This window comes from Desmodus rotundus, chromosome 1 (assembly GCF_022682495.2).
Source record: "Desmodus rotundus isolate HL8 chromosome 1, HLdesRot8A.1, whole genome shotgun sequence".
NCBI lineage: Eukaryota > Metazoa > Chordata > Mammalia > Chiroptera > Phyllostomidae > Desmodus > Desmodus rotundus.
This window is the reverse complement of record NC_071387.1, coordinates 16782485-16809098: the sequence shown is the minus strand read 5'-3', so window position 1 is coordinate 16809098 and position 26614 is coordinate 16782485. Positions and strand designations below refer to the sequence as shown.

Here is a 26614-nt window from a genome sequence, read left to right as displayed (position 1 = left end):
AGATCTAGTCTGCCCTTTCCCCTGCCGCCTGCAGTGGTGACATCTTGCATAACTGTGATATCAAAGCCAACTCTGCCTTCTCTTGTCGTCAAATGTTCCACGTCCCTCCTCATCTACCGACCATGCGGGCCTGTCCCGCAGCCAGGAACACTCTTCCCACTCCTGCCCTCTCCGCCCTCTTTGCCTAAATGACTGGCAGTTATCCCTTACCTCTCAGGCCCGGCTATACTTCCTCAGGGACTCCTTCCCCAGCACATCCCTGTAGCTACGTGGGGCAAATCCCGTGTTCCAGAGCCTCAGCGGCCGAGAGCCACTCCGTCGCTCTGGTACCCCAATTTACATCTGTTTTGGTAACTTGTGTCCATCCCCTCCCAACACTTGGGTCTCCCTCCCTGTCAGCAGGACCTGTCTATTTCTACTGTCTTCTGGGTCCTGCATATTGAGCTGGGCACATAGTACATGCTCAGTAAATGTTTGCTGCTGGGTGGTAGGTGGGTAAGTATAAGAAACAGGGCCTCACAAAAACAGCCAGGATTTGAACCCAGAGCCCCTGCCTTCCAGCCATAGCTGTTGGCTGCACGCACCATCTGCAGGTCTGCCAGGGTGGGTTGAGAGGGAAAGAGTTACATCTCTGACACTTCTAGGTTTGGGCAGCAGGTGGGGAGAGTGAAAGAAATGCCTTCCTTTGCCAACTGCACCTCAGCATGCCCAGCCAGGGGGTGCCAGGCCTAACAAGGACCACATGACGTGGGCCCAGATCAAAGTGGGCGTGTAATTAGTGTATCCTTAATCAGGACCATCCTTGCCTGAGGGAGCCCACTGTGTGGTATGCTGTAGTGGAGCTGAGGCCTCCTAGGACTTGCCGGGGGTCTTGGCTTCTGCTGAGTGAAGTCACAGACCCCCACTCTTCCCCTGTTACCACCCCGGGGTGATGTGTCTATGAGCCAGGCAGGGACTCTCTACAGACTTTGGGCAAGTCCCTGCCCCTATTTGGCCTCTGGAAGGCCGTCTGTACTGTCCTCTGTACCTGCCCCCCCAGAGACACCCCATAGCTGTGACTTCCCTGAATTGTTGTCTCCATCACAGGGTGACCGGGGCATGATGGGACCCCCAGGAGCACCTGGACCCAAGGGGTCGATGGTAAGGAGCCGGTCTGCACCCCTTTTCCCTCTCCTGTCATAGCCATGGGGACAGCTGTGCTCTGCCTGCCTCTGCCTACCCCAGGCACTCAGGATGATTTGCTCCTTCTCCCTCCGCGGGGCCCCTGCTGCTGCCCCGAGTCCAGGGTTGGGGCTGAGCCAGCCCAGGCGAGACTAGAGGAGGAAGAGGCACCTTCCACTGCTGAGTGTCTCCTTTTCTTCTCTCTGAGTAGGGTCATCCTGGAATGCCAGGTGGAGTCGGGACCCCCGGAGAGCCTGGACCCCCGGTAAGCAAAGCCCTCATGTTCCTTGGTCTCAAATCCACTGTCAGGTAAGGATGAGGAGTCCAGGCCTCATAGTCAGACAGACCTGGGTTCAAGTCCCAGCTGCACGACTCCCTGGCTACATCGGCGGAGCAGATCACTGAACTCTGAGCGTAAATTACGCTCAGCTGAAAAGCAGCGAAAATAGTCGGTCATGGTAGTGTGATGGCTTGAAGTAAATGAAACCACGCAGCTGATGTTCATTACATAGTGATGTTCATTCCACGGGGGCATCTTGGTCATTGTCACCATTATGGCTTTGTCCATTTACTTGGGGAATACTATGTAATATGTGCCTGGGGCCTCGCCAGGGGCTGGGATGCAGCCATCAACAAGGCAGAAAGTTGTCCCTGTCTGTCCTTTAGGAGCTTATATTTTGGCTTGAGGGAGAGAGAGGACCTGATAAATAAGAAATGCCTGCTATGGGGGAAGGAGGGAAGAAATGCTGAGGACAAATAGCTGAGGGTCGGAGCCGAGGATGCAGGGGTCCTGGGCTTTGTGTGATCACAGAGGAACCTGGGATCTTCCTGAGGATCCCAACCAAGGCAGGGATGGGTGGGAGAGGCGGGAGGGCTGGGGGAGCAGTGTGGTAGGAGCACCCAAATTCAGGGGCCCCTTCACTTTGAGGGTGATGAAGGGGTAGGGAGAGCTGGCTTCCTCTAGAGCACGGGGAGTTCTGTCCCTCTGCCTCCACTGATGGAGGCTATGGAGACAGCAAGGGCATGGACCTCAGCCAAGGCCAGGGCTCAGGGCTGGGAACCTGCCCTGGGAGGTGGAGGGATGCACTGCAGGCAGGTGGAAAGAGTGTGGGTGGAGGGGGCCAAGCCCAGTCAGAATCCCTGGGCAGGACTGGGGAATGATGCCCAGGTCCCTTCAAAGCCCAGATTGAGGGGCTCCCTAGAGTTGGATGAAGGAGGGCACAAGAGCCTTTGAAGATCTGAACCCCGGGAAAGTGGGCGCACACCAGTTCTGTGCTCCAATTAGGGAAGCAAGCCCAACTGAGTTCCCAGACTTCTGCATGTACCTGCTACATGCAGGGCCTGTGCTCGGCTCCAGAGACACAAAAATGGTAAGAAACAGATGTGCTCTTAGGAGTCACACTGTCTAGCGGGAATGCCAAGTATAAACATCCTCTCGCTCATTAACAGACCTTTACTGACCACCTACTGTGTGCCGTTGCTAGGCAAGTAACCATCATCCAAACTCAGAGGTGCCCAGCAACAGGGGGCTCTGTCTGCTCCCCACTATTCTTTTGATGAAGTAGAAAACACGTGGAGTGCAGAGTTGGGACCAGAAGCCAGCACTCGGCCCCCGGTGACATGTTTTTCCCGGTTCGTGAGGAGGAGGAGAAGCCACATCTGGCCTGGGGCTAGAGGGGCTGGTTGCAGGCTGAGGCACCCTGCTTGGAATCCAAGGATCCCAGCCGCCCAACCCAAAGGCTACTGTCCTCCCTCCCTCCCCAGTGTTCACAGAACCTGAGTATGAGGCCCAGGAGACACCCCTAGAAATAGAGTGATTAGAACCCATCGGCATGGGAGGTACCCAGGGTCAAAGCCCAAGTACAAGGATGCTAGGGACCATTATTAAATTCTAGCTCCTGCACCCTTGGACTTTGGCCTCCCTGGGCCTTAGTCTCCCCATCTGTCCCGTGGGAAGAAGAAAGCCTGGAAAGGGGTTGCTGGGACAAAATGGAAGGCCAGTGGGAGGTGGGCAAACAGTGGAGACGTCCAGGGCAGCGCACAGAAGGAAGGTGCTGGCCTCTGAATCCCCTCCCTCCGCGGCCCCACTGACCTCCTCCCACCCCGTTTCCTCTGTGCTTCCATCTGTTCAATGGGTTGACCCAGACTGAGTGCAATCATAAAATTCCAAGGTGGCCACTGACCCTTCACTGCTGCAGTGTGGGGCTGGTCCGCTCGATCTCTGGGGCTCCTTCTGGCCAGCCAGCTACCCCTCGTGCCACTGGGGAAGCAGGAGAGCACAGAGGTCCAGAAACCCAAGTGCAGAATCAGACACGTGTGAGTCCCATGCTGGCTCCCCCACCCACCAGCTGTGTGCTTGTCGGCAACACTCATGGCTCCCCTGAGCTTCAGTCTCCCCATCTATAAGCCAGCACAATACTCTCTTCATTATGAGATTGTTGGGAGACCAATAATACAGTTCATGATGTCATCACTTAGCAAACTACCTGCACATGCTAAGTGCTTCATGAATGGTAGAGGTAATAATAATTACTACTTCTTAGCTGCACTAATTACCACAGTTATTAGTAAGACGATTACTAATACATTTCTAATGATGCTCTTCACACCGGATTGGCATTTTCCCACTTTTCCAATCATTTAACATCCATGTTTCTCTGTAGTCCCTGCGGTCAGCCAAGATTATTATCTCCACGACTGGGGGAGGGGATGCAGTGGAGTCCTGAGCCCTCCAGTTTCTGGCTGCCTCCTTTAAGAGAGCTCATAGCTACCCTTTACTGGGAACCTTCCAGGTCACTGTGTCTCCTCAGCAGCTCTTGGAGGCAGGGACTCTTCTTACCCCCATTTTTTAGTTGATGAAACCAAGGCCCAAAGAGTTTAAGTCACTTGCCAAAGGTCACAGAATTAGTAAGTGGCAGAGCCAGGGCTTGAACCTAGGTCTCTGGTGGAGCAAGCAGTTGGCTCATTTAAGCGCTCCACTCTACTGCCTCTGCATCAAGATTGGCTCCTGAAATTTCCCAGTAACACACTGCATGCCTTCTGCAGTCTGAGACCCCTCCATAAAATGATCCATCCCTTTTCACCCAGTCCCTGTGTTCTCCACCATCCGGGAATCAGATCTGCCTGTTCATTGGGCCAAGCCCGGGCCCCCACCCTGCTTGCTCTGCTGAAAAGGGGTCAGGCTGAGACCCAGCCCCTCACATCAGCAGCAGTTGGAGGGCCCGCACCCCTCGAGGCCCTAGAGGGAGAGAGATGGAGGGAGCTGGAGGAGTTTTTCCTGAGGCCACAAACGGAGCTGGGCCTCTCCCTGGTATTTGGAGGGGGCTGAGGCTGACTCTTCCTTGTAAAAGGCACATGCCCAATCTGGGACTGGCCGCGGAGCTGGGAGGCTCCTGTAGCTGTCAAAGGGGTCCTGGCTGGCCATAGGGTGCAGTTGCTGCTTGATGAGCACAGATGGGGCTGGGACCCAGGGAGGGGAGTTGGGCAGTGAGCTGCCCGCTTCCTCTCTTTGCCTTCTTTCTCTCCCTTCCCCTCTTCTTCTGCCCTCTCAAGTTGTTCGTGTATTCATCATTCCTTCAACAGGTTTCTAAATCTATGTCATAGGCCTGTGCTGGACCAGGTGCTCAGAATTCAAGGAACAAAGCCAGTCAGTCCAATGTCTTCTGTCCCTCCCTCCTTGACTCTCCCTGATGCCTCTTCTTGTCATTCCGACATCAAACCAAGAAAACTGGGCATCCTCCTAAGGCCAGCCCATTCCCATCTCTTTGCCTCCCCCCACCTCCACTTCGCCTAGCTCTCCCACCCATTTGCCCATTCGTGAACCTCCCTTCCCAAGCAAGCTGCCCCTCCCCCTCCCTCACCTCAGGGCTGTGGTCTGGTTCTTCCCCCTGTAACCCCAGGGCTCTTTCTAGGCTCTCAGGTAGCTCTCAGGTGATACTTGGGGGCAGGGGCAGGGACAGAACTTGGGGTGCCACATTCTCCTTGCTGTTGGGGGGAGAAAAGAAGAAATTGGAATTTAAAGAGACCTTTTTTCAGAAGTGCCATGTAGCTTCTTATTGTGGATTTTGAGAAAAAGAAGGAAATGGGTCACCCAGGGAGGCCTGTCCCCACTAAGGATTCTTAGGAAGGGCTGAGGGCCCCATGAAACCCAGGGCAGACTCCTGCTAGATGTTGCAGCTTATCCCTGCTTGTCCTAGTGGGACACGTTGCCCCACTGGGCCAAACCCTTTAATACGAAGCCTGTGGAGCCTGGGCAGGGGGCTGCCCCTGAGGCCAAGCTTTGCCCCTCACTCCTAGCCCTCAGGGTTGCATGCACTCAGTCCCTTAAAAAGGGCTTCTCCAAACACTCTCTCCTCCCACAGGGTCCTCCAGGATCTCGAGGCCCGCCAGGCATGAGGGGAACAAAGGGACGCCAGGTAAGTGGGGCCCAGCCCCTGGGGGCTGACACTGGTCACCTGCCGGAGAGACTACCTCCTATACCTTGCCCCCTGCCCAGTCCTGAGATCTTTGACCTTTACAGCACCAGGCAGGGTTCTAGGCTCACTGTGGGACCCCACCCCAGGCGTCTTTTCCAGCCCATTTCTGAGCACCAGGCCTTGCCAACTAGTGGGCACAAACGGGATCTTGTCCCTTCATTCACTCAACCACCTTTTACTCACGCCTACTCTGTGTGGGCCACCGGTGGAGGCTCTGTCGGTACCACAGGGACTAGGACCGGCATGATGCCTATCTGCCCTTATGACTCAATCAAGTTGGCCAAACAGACAGTTTAAGGTCATGAGCATGTCGTCGGTGGAAGCATAGGGCAGCTTGGGAGCCTAGAGGAGGCACCTCACCTGGACAGGGTACCCGGAAAGGCTTCAGGGAGGGGGCAGTGCTTGAGTGATGCCAGATTCCAGGCAGAGGGAAAGCCCTAAGGCAAGAGATGGTATTGCATGTTTAGGGATCCCCATTGGTTCAGGGACGAAGGATGAGATGAAGAGTTAGCAGGTACCAAGCGAAGCAGGACCTCAAACACCAGAACTAGGCTTATGGGCTATGCTCCAAGGGTAGTGGGGAGCCTTGGAGAGTTTTAAGCAAGGACTGGCCTCAGCATGGTAGCAAGAGGTAATTGCTAGTACTTACTATGTGCCAGGCACCATCTTATGATATATATTAACTCATTTAATCTTCAATGCTACCCTTTAAGGTAGGTGCTATGCTTAATTCTATTTTACAGACAAGGAAACTAAAGCACAGAGAGGTTAAGTCGCTTGCCTCAAGTTTCAGAGCTAGAAAGTACAGAGCTGGGATTCGAACCCAGTTACTCTGGATGTTTTGCAAACTGAATGCATCCTTACTTTCAATTGCAGGGAGGGCAACTGGTGCACAGGTGCCGGGCCGTGCAGCCCTGTGAACGAGATGGTACAGGTAGTGCAGGCAGCCCAGGCCTGCTAGCCGAGCGCCACATGAGGCATCTGTGATGGTTGTGCTCCTCTTGGCTGAATTTCAAGTGGTTTTGAATTTTCCCCTGAACCAGATGGCCTGAGCAGTCTGCCTGGGAAAGGGGGAATTAAGAGGAATTTCTCTGACCCGGCAGGGCCCCTCCCAGCATGTCCTGGGTCTATGAAAGTGGCCCACGGCCCATTGACAGCCAGGTCCCACCTTGGCCTTGTGCACATTTCCTCCTGGAAGCCACATTAGCTGGAGGGTGAGCTACAATGGCCCAGGCCTTGCCCACTCCCTCCAGATGGAAGGAGCAGGCTCCCATCGGCACTCCTTCCCAGCAGTGGGGGGAAGAATGTATCTCCGGCTTGAGGAAACCCAGGCTCCCAACCACATCAAAGTCTAAGGCTGGGAGGGGAGCTTCAGGACCAGGAGCCCCTCCCCCCTGCTGGGTTTGGCAGGAATGCAAAACCTGTGGGATCTGACAATATTAAAAGTAAAACAATTTAAATGTCCATCTAAAAGTTGATATAATTCTAATGTAGGTAAAGTACCACCTATCCTATGTGTGAAATATAGTAATTACTCATTACTCAAAATACCTAAGAGCAAATATAAGGTATTTTTTAACAGTGAACTAGTAAATCCTGGCATAATATGTATTTCTAACCTGAGTTTTCATCTTTTCATTGGTTGTTTGAAGTCTCTATTCTGATGAACATTTTATAAAAAATACATTTTTTTTAAACTTGTGGCATCTGCCCTCTGGGTCCCCAGCCTACCAGGCCACTGTTGCCCACTGCACAATTGGGGTCACTACTGAGGACAGTGGGGAACTTAGAGAGGCTCCCACTGTGCTGCTAAAAATCTCAATTCTGGGTGGTCGTCATCCCCGGGCCCCTGAAGATCCCAGCTTTTTCTGTGACCTTAGCAAGGCCTTGCTGCTCTCCAGGCCTCAGTTTCCCCATATGTGCCATGGACAATGGACTTGGAGCTCTGTCTGCAAGGCCCTGCCTGCTTCCCTGCCCTTGTGCAGATGGGCCCTGCTATCCCCCACCTCCCAAGTCCCCCACCCTCCTACCCTGGGAATCATGAGCACTAGGGATGGAGGCCAGGGACAGGGTGGGGCTCTGGGGGCTCTGGGCCCTCTGCTCTTGGTAGAATTGCAGACAGAGCCTGGGTCCATGGGCCCCAGTTGAAAGAGTAGTACCTCTGAGGTTAGGCAGGTATAAGAGTGAGTCTCAGGGCTCCCAGTCATCAGCTCTAGGACCTCAGTCCTGTGCATTAACCTCTCTAAGGCTTGGAAGGTGATGTTAGGAAGAGGTTGTAAGGAGCCAGAATTTGATCTCCAGTCATCTGGATGCCCACTTTCATTCACCACTACCAGTCACTGTATCAGTGTGGAAGTGAGCTCCCCGTCACAAGAACTATGCAGGTCTGGGCCTACAAGAGACTGCCAGGAAGGCTGTGTGCTGGGGCAGGGTGATGGAGAAGACCATGGGAGACTGCACTCTCCCTCCACTTACCCACTTTGAGGGAGCTGGGAGGATTCTGAGATTCAGGTGCTACCACTGGATTCTGCTCCTGTGAGTAGGGCTTAGAGACCAGCAGACCTGGCCCTGAATCCTGACTTCCCCTCTGTGAGCCTTTAGCTTTCCTCTGTGAAATGGGTCAGCAGCAGAACCAACCTCATGGGGTGGCCATGGGGATTATGCGCCTTCATCAGCACCTCGCACAGGTCGGCTCTGGATAGGCAGCTGTGCGTAGGGTGCGCTTGGCGTGTATTCATTCCCTCTGCATTCCAAAGCCGACCTCTTTCTCACAAAGCTGCTATTGGCCAGATTTTCTGTCCCAAGCAGGGGCTCCTTGCCCCAAGCTCCAGCTGTGACTTCAGACTACAGGAGAACAGACTTGTGGCTCTGAGAGAAATCCAGACCCGCCTCCAGCAGGCACAGCTGTGTTCATTTGAGGAAGGAAGGAGGACTTGCAGGACACAGGACGAGCTGCAGAGTGGCCAGAGCAAGGGTGCGGGTGTGTGGGTGCCTTTGTCCTCTCCCTGCACAGTGAGGAGGGAGGGTGGCTGGGGCCCGTTGCCTCCTTTTCCCTCCAGGCAGGAAGGTTGGTCCTCTTTCTCCTGAGCCAGCCCAAGCTTCCAGAGCTCTCTGGTACGCCCAGGGGATAGCAGAGTCCCTAAGGTAACAGGGATCTTAGGCGTCTTCTCTAACACCCTGCCCTAGCACAGAGCCTTCCTGGCAGGCTCTCCTAGGCCCTGACCTGCACACCTGCTGTGATGGGGAGCTCACTCTCACACTGATACACAGTGACAGGTAGTGGTGGGGAACCATGTGCATCTGACTGACTTGGTTAAAATTCTGGCTCCTCTACTTACTGGCTGTGTGACCATAGGCTGCTTCCTTGTGTGTAAACAAAGACAATAGCTTTCACTATTATTGCTGCTACTGCTATTGTTGTCACTGTTATTACAGGTCACAGAACCTTTCTCCAGAAAGGCCTTGATTCCTGGGATAAACAGGGTGCTGTGTGATTCGGGCTGAGCCCTTGACCCTTCTGGGCCTCTGCTCCACTCCCAGAGCTCTTCCTTCCCAGGGAGAGACAGAGGCTGGAGGCCAGACGACATCTCTCAGAAAGGCCCAGATGCCCACCCTTCTGCTCAGCCTCTGTTCTGGCTCCTGTGATCCTGGATGCTCCACCCAAATCTGGCTCCATCTCCACTGGCCCCTGTCCATGAAACACGGGTTCAATCTAACACAGGGTCTGATAGTGTCCACCTGAACCTGAAGCCCACAGAGGGCGAGGGGCTTTCCCGGGATCACACAGCAAGCTGGCAGCAAAACCAGAACTTGCACCCACATACCCTGTAATCAAACCTCGTCTGGGACCTGTGAAGACTCTCAGCTGGTTCTATGCAGCATGATATAAGCTGCTTGTTCTGGGGAAAGGTCTACATCCAGATTCACTGAGCCATTCCTCTGTGTCTCTGACCCTCGGGAGCCTGCAGCCTCCTCTGGCAGAGCCAGGTTTTAATGAGCACTTACTATATAGGCCAGGTGCTGAACTGCCCGTGGGCATTATAAAGACTTCTCATCCCCATTACTGAGATAACTGAGGCTGAGCAAGGAGCAGTCCCTTGTCCCTGGGACGTGACAATTTCCAGAGCACCACTGTGCCTAGCCCTGGACCCCCACTGGGCTCTAGGCTCGGGACGCTGGGAACAAAGGCTCCCAGATGAACCGCCAAACCACCCAGCTGTAGCCCCCACCACCTCAGGGCCTCCCATCCCAGCTGATGTAGTCAGTGAGGCACTATTTAAAACTGTGGTGTGGAGCAGAAGCATCCAGGGCCCCAAGCAGCAGATAAGAGCAACTGTCACTTTTTCCAACTCAATTATTAATCAAAAACTTCCTTGTTCAGTTTTTAAGTAATTTCTTATTTTGTTTTCTCATGCCTCATCTCCCTTCCACCCAGGCACTTCCCCAGCCCCCTTTTGTGGCCAGTCCAGGAGCTCCCAGGCTGGGTAGGCCAGCCTCCTTCATAGGATCCTCTTTGTCTCTCCAACACAGCCCCTCTGACCCTCAACAGAACAGACACCACAGCGTTCTCCACGGGGGCCTTTCCCGGGGCACCCTATCCCATCTGTGTCCCATCCCATGGAGGGGACATGCGGGGCAGTGGTGGAACCCTGGAAGGGATACCAGCTGCTAATGTGCTAAAGAGACCTCAGACAATTCACTTCCCTTGGCCTCAGTGTTCCCATCTGTTCAGTGGGGGCACAGGGAGATTCCACCTGCCCCAGAGACCTTCTAACTCTCAAAAGACAAGAATTTTGTCTCGAGGCTCAGACCTGAGTCCAGAACTCCAGGGAACAGCCATCGGACCCCTGCCCTGCTCCTGTCCCCTCTTCACGTGAGCTAGGCTAGATGAGTTTGGACAGCTGGCTGGAGAGGGAGCTGTGGCCACAAGCAGACCCTCCCCAGGTCCTTCTCTGTCGGTGTTCCCAAGGGCTGTGGTTCATATACCTGTTTATGCCCAAGTGTGCCCTGGGGAAAACATGCAACAGCAGAGTCTGAAGACCTGGCTGTGAGGACTTGGCCATGCGTCTCTTGGCTCTGGACCTCAGTCTCTGTGTCTGTGAAATGGGCTGGCTGGCTGACCACCCATGGTCTCTTTAAACAGGGTTTAAAGGCACCACTGACCCCATTCTGGAGCGGTAAGGCCTCTAGCAGAGTGCACCCATGGGACCCCTCTGCAGAGCCATCCCAGCAGACACATTGCACAGGGGTGGCCTGCCTCAGGGTGGGAGTGAGCGGGGAAATGCTCAGAGGAGGAGGAAGCCTCAGGCTCGGCAGGGAAAAGCCCAAGGCTCCGGCCAGCCCCACCCTCCTGGTTCCCAGCCCGAGGGAGACCCCTGCTGTCCACTGTGCTAGTCCCTTTTCCCTGTTCCAGGGCCCCCGAGGACCAGATGGACCAGCTGGGGAGCAGGGGCCCCAGGGTCTGAAGGTACGAACCCCCATGGCCTGCCCTTCCTCTCACTTCCCATGCTAAGTCAAGAATCCAGGAAACAGGGCTCACATCCTCCTCGGCATGAGGCCCCTTGGAGACAACCAGGAGTCCATGAGAGGCTGTAGGGTAGTTCCTAGTTCCTGACAGCTCATCCAGCCACTCCTGCCCTCCGTCCCCACCCCCCCCACCCAACACCACAGGCACACAAGCACCACTAAGCAGCAAGCATGGGGGCAGGGAAAGGGAGAAGGAGCTTTGAGACCAAGAGTGAGAGTGAGTGAAAGCCTATGAATGAGAGAGAGCGGGAAGCGTGAGAGTGAGGAGGAACCACACATGGCCTCTGGCCCCGTTCCCTGGACCCCAAACCCCTCCAGGGCCCCTGAGAGGCTAAGCTGCTTCTAGCCCCTTCAGGCACACGTGGTCCTTGGTTCTCAACCCAGAGTACCTAAGGCGAGCCACTCCCCTTGCTGGGCCTTAGTTTCCCCACCTGCACATTGTGGAGAAGGGTGGGTCCCATGGTTCGTTATATCTCCCGTGGGAGTGTGGGTCCCCCTTCTGTCAAGGGGCCTCCCAAGTACCCCCTTCACCACTGAGTGCTTTGCTCCCTGCAGGGCCCTCCAGGACCGCAGGGCAGACCGGGCCAGCCTGGGCAGCAGGTATGTCAGGTCATGGCTGCCAGCCCCCCACCCCGCTCCCTGCTTTGTGAAATGTGCCTCTAGTGAACCCAAATGTGCTTCCAGGGCGCACCTGGTGAGCGAGGACACTTGGGCACCCGAGGCTTTCCCGTAAGTACCACTGGTTCTTGAGATTCTGTGGGCTGTGTGGGAAGATAACAGCCCCTTAGCCAAGTTCCCATCCTGCTGTGGAAACCCCAGTTTCTAGTTGCCACTCCCTGCACTGAAGACCCTCTGGCATGCCTCTTTCCCTGGGACTCAGCAACCCCATCTGTCACCCAGCAGAGGGTAGGGGGTGGGGGGTAGGACCTCATACTCTGAGATGGCTTGACTGAGGCCAAGGGGACAGGCAAGGTGGAGAAGACTAAAGTCAACTCTGCTTGTCCCTGCAGGGCATCCCGGGTCCCTCAGGCCCGCCAGGCACCAAGGGCCTCCCAGGAGAACCGGTAAGTGCCCCTCCCTCCCTCATTGCATCTGTGCCCAGGCAGCTGGTGGGGGCCAGTGGTCACCCAAGGAGAGAAGCTAGAGAGGGACAATGCTGGGGCTGATGGGACAGCCTCAGATGTGGGAAGAGCGCTGCCTGGGGAGTTCAGGGACTCTGGGTTGAGTCTAAGCCTCCAGCCTCAGTTTTCTTGCTAGTAACATGGAAATAACGGTCCTTACGTTGTCACCCTGTCGTGGCAATGAAAGGGAAAAGTGTGTGATGTGTAGAGTGCTCAGCACAGTGAAAAGGGAAGCGGGGCGGGGAGGATGAGAATAAACTAACATGCCGACTGGGAACTGCAGGGACCAGTGGGGCTGGAGGGGCAAGAGCCAGACCTGGGCGGGGGAGGGGAAGGGCGCAGCCCCAGTGCTGGGGAGCCCCGTCAGGGAGCTGTGGAGTGGTGCTGCTGGGGGTGGAGATGAGAGGGCAGAGTCTCCAGGGGCTCAGGAGGAAGAGCCCCCAGTGGGGCAGGGAGAGCTCAGGAGGCCTCTATCCCCGAGGCCACACTCCATTCTCATATCTTGAGGCCAAGCAGATGCCGTTTTGAACAGTGGTTTGACCAGGGCCTGCGGGGGGGAGGGAGGGGGGTTCCCAGAAGTAGATCTGAAGTGGAAGGGCATCCAGGTAGAGGGAACAGAGTGAGCAAGCCTTCTGAGCTGGAAGGCTTCTGAGCAGGGGAGGGCCCTGCTGGGTTTTAGGTAGATGAACAGGAGAGCGTGCAGATGGATTGGAGGGGATACACTGGAGATACCAAGATCCTCAGCATGGCACTGGTTTGGGGCTGTGGGCTGCACGGTGCCAGGTTTTGTGGGTGCCCACCACACCCACCTCCCAGACTATACTATCAGGCCTCAGACCCCAAAGAGGGCCCAGTTTGGATTTTCCCAGTTGTCTATGTATCTGTCTGTCTTCTAGGGCCCTCAGGGACCCCAGGGAGCAATTGGGCCTCCAGGACAGATGGGGCCCAAGGTGAGTGCTGAGGGACCCTTGTTTGTCCCGAGATGCTGCTAAGGGGGTGGCAGCCCCTCCCAGCCTGCCTCCGTAGGGGTCTCTGCCCAGGCCTGGGGCAAAAGTTGTGTCCTGTGTGTTGCAGAGACTGAAGAGTAGGCACCCTGGCCAAGAGGGTAGATGCACTCTAACAGCAGAGGGTGAGGAGCTGGATGCCCAGTCCCAGGGGACGTGGGTGGGATGCAGGGTGCCAACACCCTCGTGGGGGTAGGGGTTGGCAGTGCCTCCTTTATGGCACCAGGGAAAGCAGCAATGCCCCCGCCCTCACCCTGCTGGGACTTCAGCCGAGCCCAGTTCGGTTGTAGAATCAGCCCTCTTAAGGTCATGCAGTAAGGAGCTTGGAAGGAGCCTCAGACACCCCTGCCTTATCCAGAGGAGAAAACCGAGCCCCAGGGTTTAGGCAGCCATGCCAATGGTGATAACTCAGGACCACTTCCTGCCCTTGTCTTCCTGGCCCAGCTGCAGAGAGAATGGCTGGAATCACTCAGCCCTGAACACAGCAGTTGCTGGCTTCCTCTCCTGGCCTTATGCGAATCATGAAATTTTCTTCCTTGTGCTTGCCAAGGGGCTCCTAATGTGGTAAACCACACTCTTGGGGAGGGAGAAGGCTCCAGCAGCCTCTGTGGAGCCCGAGGCTCAGCTGTCCAAGCCGATCATCACTTTTCCCCTAGTCCCATCTCCAAGCTCCCGAGACCCCTCTGTGTCTCTCATGCTATGTGACTTCAGGCACATCCCTTGCCCTCTCTGAGCCTACCTCAGTTATCTCCTCCCTTACAACCCAGGGCCAGACCTTGCTCTGGAAGGAACCAATGGCGTTTTTTTGCAGGGGCCACCTGGTGCAGTGGGAGAACCAGGCCTTCCTGGGGAAGCCGGGATGAAGGTGAGGAGAGATGAAAGACGAACAGAAATGACTTGCTGAAACCAGCCTCCTGCTGGCAGCGACGTGCTCCCCACCAAAGCCTTTCTCGTGCCCTGGATAATGGGTTCTCTGTGCACCTGGCCATGGCCACAGCCGAGGGCCCAGCCGTCCCAGTGCCCCTGCCCCCACCACCTGCCCAGCAATGTCTTTTCTGGCACCTGCCCCTACTCCCACACTGGGGCAGCCCTACCTCCTTGCCTCCCAATACCACCTGCATTTTAGCACCAATGCCCCTCTTTACCTGCTGGGAAATAGGCACCCATTGATACCTGGGCTGCGGAGAGAGCCCCCTCCCACTCCATTGTTGGAAGAGGACTCTGCTCCCTCAGCAGGCCCCAGAGTGGTGCTGGTGGCCTGAGGGTATTGTTGAGGCAGGGCCTGGGGGGTCCTTGAGGGGCTGTGGGATGGAGGCAGATGGCCCCCCATCTGTGCCTGAGGCTCCCAGACATTCAGAGGGAGTTGGACCAGGCCTGGACTATCTGTCTTGGCTTCCAGAATCCTTTGCTCAAGCAATGCCGAAAACCACCCCTTTGAAAAAACTGACAAGTGGGACCGTTCAGGTTGGGGCAGGGCTGCGGGCTCAGAGCTCTGCTTTCTCCTTGCGCCCCGGACACCAGCAGGAAGGTCGTGCAGCATGGAAATCGCTGCAGGAGAAAGACCCTTTTGAGGTCCCTTGGGGAGGTGGTGACACTGATTCTGGCTTATTTGGAGCCTCTTCCTTGTTGGGTTTCTCTTCAAGGTGCTCAGGGAGAGGAAAGGAGGTGGCCAGCCAGAGCTGCCATCACTGCATCTGACATTCTCTGGAGCCAACCTACCTGTGTTTGGATCCTGAACCTGTTACTTACTAGCCGTGACCTTGGGCTGGTTACTTAACCCCTTGGCCCTTCCATGTCTTCATTTATAAAAAAGAAGACACCTTTCCTGATGGGGCTGTTATGAGGACTAAACGTGTGAAATAAAAATGTGCAGCTGCCCCTTGACCAGCACAGGTTGGAACTGTGTGTATTCACTTACACGAGGATTTTTTCAATTGGCTGGTGCAGTTCAAACCTGTGGTGTTCAAGGGTCAGGTCCAAGGTAGGGAATCTGAGGTGTGGGGTGGCTCTAGTTACATGCAAAGTCTCGACGGCGCCCCTAACCCTGGCACTGTTAAAGGCTTAGCACTGCACAAGTGTGATGATGGCGGTGGTGGCCTGGGCTGACTGCAGCAGGGGCTCTGGTTGGTGTTTTAAAATTTCTCTTTGGTTCTTGGGAAGAGAGGGCTGCCCCCCCACCCCTGCCTATCAGAGTTTGTGAGGGCTGGGGCTGGCCCTACACATACCAGTGGACTTGTGTTTGGTTTCTCCTAGGGTGACCTTGGGCCTCTCGGCAGCCCTGGGGAGCAGGGCCTCATTGGGCAGCGGGTAAGTCAAAACAAATGTATTCCCCCTGGGAAGCCCCCCCTTCCCTCTCGCAGGGGTGTTTGGGTGGGAGAGGGCTTTACTCAATGGCCCTGAGTCTGTTTCCTCACTTGCAGAAATAGACTGGGAATCTCAGCCTCCCTTGGCGGGTCAGCGTTCCCATAGTGTCGAGAGCTCTTCAAAGAAAAGCATTCTGTGGCCAGGATGTTTGGGACTCACTGCCTGCTCGGTGCTCCCTCTGGCACATTAGCAGTAGCATCTTCAAGGCTCTGGGAAGGCCTGCAACCAAGAAATTGGTTTCTTTTGGATCAGTCCAGGGTCTGGGTATCATTCCCAAACTTGCTGGCAAGAAAGTCAGAGGGCCGGCCTCACTTTCCTCATCTGAGAACGGGGATTCCACCAAGGAGTTACACACGGCTCGCTCTGATTCCAGGAGCAGTGTCACCAGCGGCCACCGTTTGTGGGCGCTCATACTGTGCCCTGGAGGAACCCTTAAAGGAAGTGGGATCAGCCCCACTTTCAGATGAGAAAACAGATGCCTATGGGGGCTGAATAGTTTGCTCGTGGTCAAACCGCCAGAGATTGGGAAGCCCATAGGGAGCGTTGATTGAGGTCTGCCTGACGTCAAGGCCTTTCTCCCCCACTAGGCTGTGCTGCATCCCAGGCTAACTAACCATCCAGGATGGCTCTGTGACCAGCAATTTCTAACTTGAGTCCTCAGGCAGCCCCGGCCCAGCCCACCCTGCAGACAGCAGGTTGTGCTCAGGGGGTCTGCCTCTTCTTTCTGGGAGCTGAGTGGGTGCCTCAGCCTCCTGCTCATTCACAGTTGAGCCACCCACTGTGTGTGCCGGGGTGGGGCCCCACTAACTAGAGGTCAGGGACTGGGGGTCCTGCCTCAAAGAGGGGAGGAAGTAAAAGCATACGGGGCCCCCTCCCCAGTAATGCCTCCTTGTCTCTTCTCCCCAGGGAGAGCCGGGCCTCGAGGGTGACAGTGGCCCTGCAGGGCCTGATGGGCTGAAGGTAAGTGTCCTTCTGGTGTGGGGTCTGGGGGGGAAAGATGTGTTCTGGAACTGCCCCTACCTTTCCCCCCACTGCCCTCCCATCCAATACCTAAGTTTTCTCCCAGAAGCATTCGGTTCTCATAAAGCTCTGAGAGCAGAACTCCAGCTGGTTCCCAGTGAGAGTGGGTGAGGGGTGAGCCCCCCCAGCACCCGTCCCCCACCCTGCCTACTGTCCCCACCCTGCTTAGGCAGTTTTGAGGATCATCCCCAGCCCACTCTCTACTCCTCCCCACTTCCCTTCCCCTCATAACTGCAGCTTCTCTTGGCTAAGGCTGGTGCCTGAATGCCCGCCCTATGCCAGGCCCAGAGCCAGCAGCTTTGATGTTGATTGTCTTCCAAACACCCTAAATGATCAGGGCAATAGTCATTACCACCCAAGGCTGTAACCCACTACTTACGGAGGACTGATCAGACATGTACAAGGTACTACGCTAAGTCCTTGAAATGGACCGTCTCGATCAATACTGACTGCAGGGGTAAGTTGTGTCTTTAGGTAAACTGAGACTCAGAGTTAAGCAGCTTGCCCGAGGACACACAGCTAATAATTAGCACAGCCAAACCCAAGCCTTGGCTTGCTCTGTACACCATGTTCCCGATCTGAAGGTGAAGAGGCTCAGAGGGAGGTACAGGTGTATTCATTCAGTGTCTGTAGGATCCAAAATACAAATGCGGGGCTGACGGGCATCAAAGCCCATGGGCTGAACTCAGATGTGCCGGGTCCCATAGATCCATCTGTCCGCCACAGATGCTAGAGCCTTACGGCAGTGCTGGAGCTCCCCTGAACCCCCGGCAGGCGAGCACTGCTCTCTGATGCCAGCCCTACCTCCAGCTCAGGCCCGGCCCTGGCCTCCGTCTCTGGCCCAGCATGGGCTTTCCCCAGAGCTGACCTGTAACACTGTGAGTCAGCTCCCCAGCCCAGGGTCCCAAGTGCCGTGTTCCAGGATTCCCTGTGTCATCCATTTACTCTCCATGTGACCTCAGATAAGCACCTCTCTTCTCTGGACCTGAATCCCCCCCACATCCCTACACCACCACCCCCACTGCCCTGTCCCCTCTGTTGCGGGGTCCGGGGCTTCCCCTTCTCCCAAGATGCCTCCATGATGGCCCCTGGCTGGCTCCCATCTGCCCTACATTTTTCTTGCAGGGGCAAGAGCACCCTCTGCCTGCCTCTCTCCCTCCACACCCTGCTGCATCCTAGGGTGTAACCAGGGTATCCCCACGGCCCCTCCACGCCCTCTCCCAAGTGCCTGCTCACTGTTTAGTGACATTGAAGAACACTGTGGCCAAGATGCTCTGTGTGCTCACGGTGGGTTTGCACCTCCTGCCTTAAGGGCTTTATGCGAATTAACACATTTACTCCTCCCAGATACCCTGTGAGTTAGCTATATGCATCACGGTCCCCACGTAGCAGGCGAGAAAACGGGCATGAGGCTGAGGCCTGTTCCCCTTCTGGGCAGCCGCCTGCTTCACTGTAGAATCGTGGCTGTGGTGGGATGGGAGGGGTCTTCAGACCTAGGGCCTCTCATGGTCTTTCCCGCTCACCGGTCACAGCCACTGGGCCCTGGCTACTTCCTCTGTCCCTCCCTCCAAAGCCAGTTCTCCCCCAGCCCCTGGGCCAGAAGAGTCATGCAGACATGCGGTGTCTTCCCTGGTCCTCATGGGACTCCCAGGAGAGAACCTGTGTTCTCCATGGGGTTTGTTGAATCACCTTCATGGTGAAAACAACCTCTGGGAGGTGCGCAGCACTTTAGAGTTTACAGAGTGCTTTTATGCTGATTATCCCTGCTGAGTGTGCTGACAACCAGCCCATTGCGGTGTCGGGGTCGGTGGCGGAGGACAGTGGCAGTGACTCTTAGCACGTGCGCCAGAGGCTATGCTAAAGTGTCACATGGAGCATTATCTTTCAACCCTCACAGTGACACTCTGGTGCTCATTTTACAAATGAGAGAACTTACCCAGATTTGCACAGCTATTGAGAAGTGGCAGCAAGATTTGAATTTAGGCGGCATAACCCCCCGAAGTGAGAGAGACATTGTCCCCGGAGCACAGAACCTTGAAATTAGAAGGAACCAGAACCCTGGGTGCTCACCGTGCTCTGCCACGGATTTATGTGTGGCTTTGGGAAGTCTCTGCCTCTCTCTGGGCCTCAGTTTCCTCATCTGTAAACTGAGAGAGTTGAGCTAGTCAACTTGTAAAGCTCTCCTGGACGTTAGCAGATGTCCTAGCACCACAAGATTCTCTAGAACCCCCAGAGCCCATTCTGCATGGAACCCATAAAGACCCCCACCCCAGCTGTGTGAGAGCCCAGGCTGTGGGAGTCTGGGAGGCCCTTGGAGCCGGAGCTCCTGCAGGGCCCGGGCTGGGGCCACTCACTGCAAATCAGCTGAGCCACCTGAACAGCTGCCTGCCTCTGAAAGCTAGGACAGTAGGTGGCCAGAAATGATGAGCCAGAAGGGGAATCATGGAGCCAGGGGCGTCTGTGAGAAGGTCATCAAGGCCGGCCCCCTGTTTCCATGCCAGGTCATGCTTGGAATCGAAGAATGTCAGGGAACAGGGACCTCAGAAAGCCACCTGCCTGGCCCCTTTCTGGTGCCCAGGTCTGCTCTGTGCTGGTCCACACAATAGCTTGGAGTCTCCCCCATCTGTGTCATCTCTGGACCTCTCTCCATTGGGAAGTCCTCCCTGGCTGAGCTAGAAGCTGCCCTGCAATCCCCCACACCAGCCCCATTCACCCAAAGCCCAGGCCCCAGCAGGGCTGGCCTACGGTGGGTCCTCTCAGCGACCCTGTTGCCACGCTGTGGCTTCACGCCCTCTGTACCCACTCTTTCTCCTGGACGCACACCAGTTTATCCGCATCCCTCATAAAGCATGGGGCCAGGAAACAAAACTGGCAAAAGACACTTTGCTTCTTGAAGCCTGCTCCCCCACCCGCCCCTTCCTTGTACCCGTGACTTCATCCTGTCTCCTGAGGGCCTCTCAGACTGTCGCAGCTGGGCCACCTTCAGACTGGCCATAGGTCCCACCAGGCCTGCCAGCCCTGATGGGGGCAGCCTCTGATGGGCACTGCCTTGTCCCTCTGTGGCCACTGCCTATGCTGCACCTGCTCTGCTGTGGGGCCAAGGGCCACAGCCCATGCCCCCTTCTGGCACAGCCCGCCTGCCAGACATGGCCGGGACACGGCCAGGGCTCTGTAAGTGCTAGCTGCCATCCACTCGTCAGAGGGCATGCTCGGCAGCCAGTGAGAATGAGAACCATGTGGAGCAGGCAGCAATGGGGACATGTGCTCACAGTAGACAAAGACATTAACAAAAACAATTACAGGACCGTACAGTCTGATTGAATTATGCCTTTAAAGTTTAGTTTATTGCTAATTGGCTGTGTAACCTTGGAACCATTATTTCACTGCTGAGACTGGTACGTAGCAATCAAAACAATTACCTCTTATTAATGTTGGAAACTGTTTGCATGTCAGGAGAGGTTGAAAATTCAATTCAGAAAAATGGAAGAAGTTCAAAGAAGCAGAGTTTGGCAAATATTTTTTTTCTTTATAAAAATTTAGCCCTGGCAGGTGTGGCTCAGTGGACTGCGGGCTGGCCTGTGAACCAAAAGGTCACTGGTTCAATTCCCAGTCAGGGCACATGCCTGGGTTGTGGGCCAGGTCCCCAGTAGGGGGTGTATGAGAGGCAGCCACACATTGATGTTTCTCTCTCCCTCTTCCTGTCTCTCTAAAAATAAATAAATAAAATTTTAAATTTTTTCTATTTCAGTGTATTAGGACTCTTGTCTTCCCCATGTATCTGCATTGGAGAGAGCTAACCCTAGTCTCCTGAACCTGGCCCCTTCCTGTGAACTTCATGGGGTGAGCGTGGTCAGGGTCCTCCCTTCCCTGAGCCACCCACTCCTGGGCCCAGGCATGGACACCAGCAATCGCCATGTCAGGACATTCCCTGTGCCGGCAGGACCATGCCAGCCCAACCCTTTTGGCAGCTCAGAGAACCATCAGGGAATCCAGAAGCTGGTTAGCTCTGGACATCTGAATGCACTCTGAGGTCTGAGTCCTCTGCTTGGCTTAGTGACTAATTATTCTTTCTCTCTGTCTTCTCTTCATGCCCTTCCCACCCAGGGGGACAGGGGTGACCCAGGGCCTGATGGTGAGCGTGGCGAGAAGGGCCAGGAGGGACTGATGGGCGAGGATGGGCTCCCCGGCCCCCCTGGCATCACTGGCGTCCGGGTGAGTGTACATGGCTGCATGCCAGTGCTTAGGGCTCCTGAGAGCAAATAACACTTGTGCCTATTCCAGGCATTTGGGTGGGAGGCCTTTTGGCAGAAGCTACCTAAGGGTCTTTTGTGGTCCTTCCTCTCCTGCCTAAACCTCCCAATGGCTCCCCAGTACCGTCAGAGGAATATCACTCTCCTTAGCTGGCTGCTATACACCACACAAACCTGGCCCCTGCTGACAACGTCCTGCCCAACCCCCACATGTAGCCACACTAAATTTAGCAGGGTGAATTCAGCAGGAGGGGTGCTGGCCCCATTCTCCATCAGTAACTTGCTGTGTGACCTTTCACTTGCCCTTGCCCTCTTCAACTCCCACCCCCTGGTATGATGAAGAATTTGGAAGGAATGTGTGTTGAGATTGCTTTGAGTCCCAACACTCCAGGGGCTCTTTTTCAGTGAGCTTTTGTGTATCACGACTGTGGAATGGGCAAAAACATGGCAGAGACAGCGCTGGACCTGACATCCTGAGCTGAGATCTAGCTCAGGCACCCACTGCCTGTATGACCTCCAACAAATCACTGCCTCTCTGGGCCTTGGTTTTCTCATGTAAAAAGTCAGTGAAGCTTTGGGTGAGAAAGCACTTTATAAAATGCACCAGAAATATAAAAGATTGTCTTTAGGAATTTGGAAAAGAAAATGACTAGAAGATGGAGGTTGATGATGGTGGTGGTGTTGATGGCAATGGTGGTGCTGCTGGTGGTGATGGTGGTGGTGGTAGTGATGATGGTGACGATGGTTATGATGGTGGTGGTGATGATGGTGGTAGAGTTGGTGATGGTGGTTGCAGTTGCCATGGTGGTAACAGTGGACATGGTGATGCAGGTGGTTTTAGTGGTGGTGGTGGCAGCCATGATGTTGATGATGGAGTTAGTGATGGTAGTTTTAGTGATGATGATGGTGATGATGGTGGTAGTAGTGATGGTTCGTGGTGATGGAGTTAGTGATTGTGGTAATGATGGTGATGGTGGTTGTGATGGTGGTGGTGGTGGTGGTGGTAGTGATGGTAATGATGGTAGTCGGGTGCTGATGATGGAGTTAGTGATGGCAGAGATGGTGGCGTTGATGGTGATGATGGCAATAATAATGGTGGCAGTGCTTGGGATGGTGATTGCAGTGGCAGTGGTGGTGCCAGTGGGCACGGTGATGCAGGTCATTTTAGTGGTGGTGGTGGTAGCAGCGTCATGTCCATATTTTGCTGTCACTCCCAATTCTCATATACTAGAACTTTAAGGAGGTTCGCTGGGGCCAGACTGAGTGTGTGTTGGGTGACAGAGGTGGTGAGAACCCTGTATTCGAGTCTCTTTTGCAACAGGGCTGCAGGACGAATATCTCCCATTCTGTCGCCTGGAAATAGCTGAGTATTTAAAAATAGAACTTTATGAGCCATCAGGGCCTTTCCAGAAATACATCCAAATGGATGGGGGCCCAGTGCAAGTCTTCATTCTGGCCCCATAGGCTCACCCTACTGGAAGCACCAGCACTTACTCAGGGTTTCCCACACCATGGGGAAGCTCCCAGCTGCTGAGGGTCCATCAGAACAAGTGGCCGGCTGCCCGCCCTGTCCTGGGGGAGACTCTGTCTCCCTGGTCCTGTACTTAACACTTCGGCACTGACTCATTTCTCCTTCTGACAAGGGGTCAGCCATTGCAATCACTTCAAGCCACCAGCAAATTCCATCGGCCCCTGTATCCTGATTTCACAACTGCCTAGCCAGGACCAGCCTGGGCCAAAGGGTACCTAGAAACTGAGATTTCATGTCTCATTTCTAACCTGGCTGGGTAACCTGCAGAGAACACCTACCTCTCATTGAGCCTCAGTTTCTCCAGCTCTAAAATGAGATAAAGACTCTCTTCCTCCCAGTCCTCTGGTGAGAAGTGAACGAGATACGAGGTAGGGTGTAGACACAGTACCTGGCCATGGCTGAGGCTGTGGCAATTGTCATTATTTTATTACTGGAGGAGCAAGAGGCCTTGAACCCGTCAAGTCAATGGCTGTCTGATAGAAACAGAATACAAGCCATGTGTACGACTTAAAATTTTCTAATAGTCACATTTTTTAAAAGGTGAAAAGAAACAGATGAAATTAATTGTAGTAACATTTTATTTAGCCCAATATATCCAAAATACAAACATTTCAACATGTAATCAAGATACAAAATATTAACAAAGTATTTTGCATTTTTTGCACTAAATCTGGAAGTCCAGGGTGTAGTTTACACTTCCTGCAACTCTCAGTTCAGATGCTAAATTTTCATTGAAAAAACTTGATCTGTATTTAGATTTTATAAAACACATAGTTAAAAATATAGATTCATATCCCAAGCTGTTCCTAACATACTTAAATGTTTTCTAATAATTTAGTTCTCCATTTTAAAATTTAATTTAATTAAAATTTAATCAGATTAAGAATTCATTTCTTCAGTCACAGCAGCCACATTCCAGGCGCTCAGGAGCCGTATGTGGCGAAGGGCCACCGTATGGGACAGTGCAAAGCTGGCTCAAAATCTCCGTGTTAAAAGTGGGGGAAACTGAGGCAGGGAGAAAGGAAGGGACTGGTCCGGGGTCCCATGAGGACTCAAGCACCAGGATGTAGCACAGCCCGTGCTTGGTCCTTCCAGGGCCACGACTTCTTCACTTTTTCAGGGCCCAGGATGGTCTGCCTGGCACTTCCCTTTGGGATGGAGGCATCTTCTCCAGCACACGTTTGCCATTTTGCGTCTTCTGGGCACACATTTCTCCTTTATGCTAAATGAATGCCTCCCACCCGCCGGAGGTTTCAGGCACTGACCACCTTCAGGGCAGCTATTGAAATCTGTAGACAGGAACCAAATCCCTCTGGCTTAGCCAAGGGGTTTCCTTGTTCCTCTAGGATCCCCTCTTCCTACCTGTCTCCATCTCCATTAGTCAGCGCCTCCTCTTCGAGTGCAGCCCCTATTCCAAGATGGGACCATCATCTCCTTCATCCTATAGCACGTGCCTCTGTTAATGCAGCCAAAGGGACCGAATCAAAAGTTTGAGCCTTCAAGGGACTTTTCTCTGGGGACAGGTGGAATGTCCTTTCCAAGCCAGAAATGCTGCCTGCCCTATCCTTCACATCCCAACCCAGTGTGGCCCGGTGTGGGGGCTTTCCTCTCCCTCTCCTGCTTTCCTATCTCTCTCACACATGCACACTGCACTTACTCAGCCCCTACTAAACTGAGTGCCCTCGATAACTATGGAGACAAAGCCAGATTGGCCGCCCTTGAAGGCCGGGCAGGGGAGAGTAGCATTTGGGGATGCTTTGGGGGCAGGGGCAGTGCAGCCTGTCAGAGGGAGTTTCCTGGGTGCCCCAGTGGGAGAGTGAGGGAGGGCGGTTGATCTTCCTGGGATGAGGCCCTAATGTGAGGCGCCCCTTCAGTCCCGGGTCCTGACAGAGAGGGACCCTGTTAGTGGGGTGCACCTCAGGGGTTTTCGGAAGTGACGCCCAGCATCTCAGAGATGAAGGAGGACCTAGAACACCTCTCCTGCCTGCCTGGTGTCACCAGCGGGCACCCTGAGCCACCCTGAGCCCTGGACAGGGGCTCAGATCTGCAATGAAATCCAGGCCCTAATGTGGATCAGCAGGGGCCCTGGGCGGGTATCTTCCCTGTGGGCACTTCAGCTGCCACCAGCAGTGGGAGGGAGTCTGAATTGAGCCTCAGGGTCACTAGGAAGACGGAACACTTCATGGCACACAGAGAGAGCGCAGGGCAGAGAGCTGTTCTCATTGGGACAGCCTGGGCACCTAACAGTAACCATGACAACAGCCACGTATCCAGCACTGACTGTGGACCAGGCACCTTGTAAGCGTGATATGCATCACCAGGTTGAATCCTCAGCTCTGTGGGGCAAATGCCACTACTTTGCAGACGAATATGCCGGTCACAGGAAGTGAGGTCATGCTCAAGGTCATGTGAATATTGAGTGCAAAAGCAGTTGTGAACCCAGGCACTTGGCCTCCAGAGCTAGTGCTGTGATGCTGCATGGACCTGTGTCAATTGTCTGTCTTTTCCCATCTTTCTCCCTCTTTCCTGCAGGGTCCTGAAGGCAAACCAGGGAAACAAGGCGAGAAGGGCCGGACTGGAACCAAGGTTAGATTCCCCCACCTCCTCCTGCCGTGATCCCTCTGTGTCCCTCTCCCTCTCCCCCACCTCCCCACAGAGGCCTGGTGGTAGCCTGTCTCTCCTCCCGCTGCAGGGTGCCAAGGGCTACCAAGGACAGCTGGGCGAGATGGGAGCCCCTGGAGACCCCGGACCCCCTGGCACCCTAGGCCCTAAGGGGTCCCGGGGTAGCCTGGGACCAACGGTGAGAACTCTCGGGGCGGGGTAGGGCAGGGAGGGGTGCAGTGGGGTGGTGTCAGTCATAGAGCAGAGGGGACGAGGGCAAAAAGGGAAGTGTCCCCGCTCCAGTGTCAGCCAGACACCTGTTGTCCTAGCCACTTCTTTTGAACCACAGATCCCTTTGGGAGCCTGAAGAAGCTACAGCCCTTCTTCTGGAAAAGTTCACACAATACAAAGTGTTTTTCGCCATTTGACAGGGTCTGTGGGTCTCCTGCAGACCCAGATTAACAAGCCCTGCTTAATCTCACTCTTAATTAAACCAGACCCTTGGGCGTGTTTTTATTGAACTGGAAATAGATTCACGAGGATGAGGGTGAAGCTGCTGTGGCTTTCTGTGTGACCCTGATGGTGCCTAGGCCATGACTGGCCTGAGGGGTGTGACAGCTGCAGGGGGAGGAGACCCTAGGAGGAGGCAGAGGAGGGGCAGACGAGGGGGCACAGCATCTCAGATGTGCTGGTGGCACTTGCCCGTTTCCATGGTGAAAATGCTGCCACCAGGGCTGATTTCAAGCTACCAACCTGAAGTCACTGCATGAGAGGTTGGGGGAGACGCGGGGGAGCGCTCTGTTAGTGTTTCCACTGCACGGATGCGACAGGCGTGATAACCTCCTGAGCATAGCTAATGCACAGCACAATGTAAAATAATTAGCAAGCAGTGAGTTTTGAATATTTGTTGTCTTTGCTTTTTATAGAATTGAACTGTAAGTTCATATAATTTAATTTTTCATAACCATTCTACTCACAAAATCAGGGGAAATTGAGCCACCCGCTCTCAGGAACCCCTGGATCTGAGAGAAGGAAGGGCTGGGGGGAGGCAGGGAGCTCCAGGACGGAAGGAACAATGCCACTTGCTCTTTACCTTGACCTCCACTGGCCTGGGATCTGGGCAAAACAGATGTGCAGGCTGCCGGGCTGAACTGAGCTGGAGCCCGGGAGACAGACTGAGCCTGAGTCCCTGCTGTGAGGGCCACACTCCGTACCAACGCATGTCTCCTCCTCTCCTAGGGTGCTCCAGGACGGATGGGGCCCCAAGGAGAACCAGGACTGGCTGGTTACGATGTAAGGAAATCTCCCCTCCCCCTCCCTCTGGAACTCTGTCCTGCAAGCCTGGATCTCTGCCCCCTCCTCCTCCCACCCGGGGGCCAGCCCTCAGGCTGTTGGAGATTCATAGTCTCCCGGGAGCTCCTGGGCCCATAGACCAGGGTGGGGGTCAAGGGCCATGGCGGCCAGGCAGGGTGGTGTAGACCCAGATCCTCCCTCTGTGCCTCTCTGAGTCCTTCTCCTGATGGTGGGTGCCCTGCCTCCCTCATCTCTGAGCGGCGCAACT

General features: G+C 54.8%; 1 protein-coding gene across 6 annotated transcripts in view; it reads left to right on the top strand.

Annotated features, from left to right (window-relative positions):
- Positions 1 to 26614, top strand: part of COL27A1 (collagen type XXVII alpha 1 chain) — a 128570-nt gene that overhangs the window by 78488 nt on the left and 23468 nt on the right. For all 6 annotated transcript variants that reach the window (XR_008426485.2, XM_053921405.2, XM_053921412.2 and 3 more), the window contains 15 exons: positions 1087 to 1140; positions 1373 to 1426; positions 5523 to 5576; positions 11050 to 11103; positions 11718 to 11762; positions 11847 to 11891; positions 12173 to 12226; positions 13180 to 13233; positions 14099 to 14152; positions 15541 to 15594; positions 16558 to 16611; positions 20776 to 20883; positions 24985 to 25038; positions 25145 to 25252; positions 26293 to 26346. Coding sequence is in view for 5 of the 6 variants with exons in the window: in XM_053921405.2 (XP_053777380.1) it covers positions 1087 to 1140; positions 1373 to 1426; positions 5523 to 5576; positions 11050 to 11103; positions 11718 to 11762; positions 11847 to 11891; positions 12173 to 12226; positions 13180 to 13233; positions 14099 to 14152; positions 15541 to 15594; positions 16558 to 16611; positions 20776 to 20883; positions 24985 to 25038; positions 25145 to 25252; positions 26293 to 26346 (900 nt within the window). In the remaining variant the exon portion in view is untranslated. The remainder of the gene's footprint in view (positions 1 to 1086; positions 1141 to 1372; positions 1427 to 5522; positions 5577 to 11049; positions 11104 to 11717; positions 11763 to 11846; positions 11892 to 12172; positions 12227 to 13179; positions 13234 to 14098; positions 14153 to 15540; positions 15595 to 16557; positions 16612 to 20775; positions 20884 to 24984; positions 25039 to 25144; positions 25253 to 26292; positions 26347 to 26614) is intronic.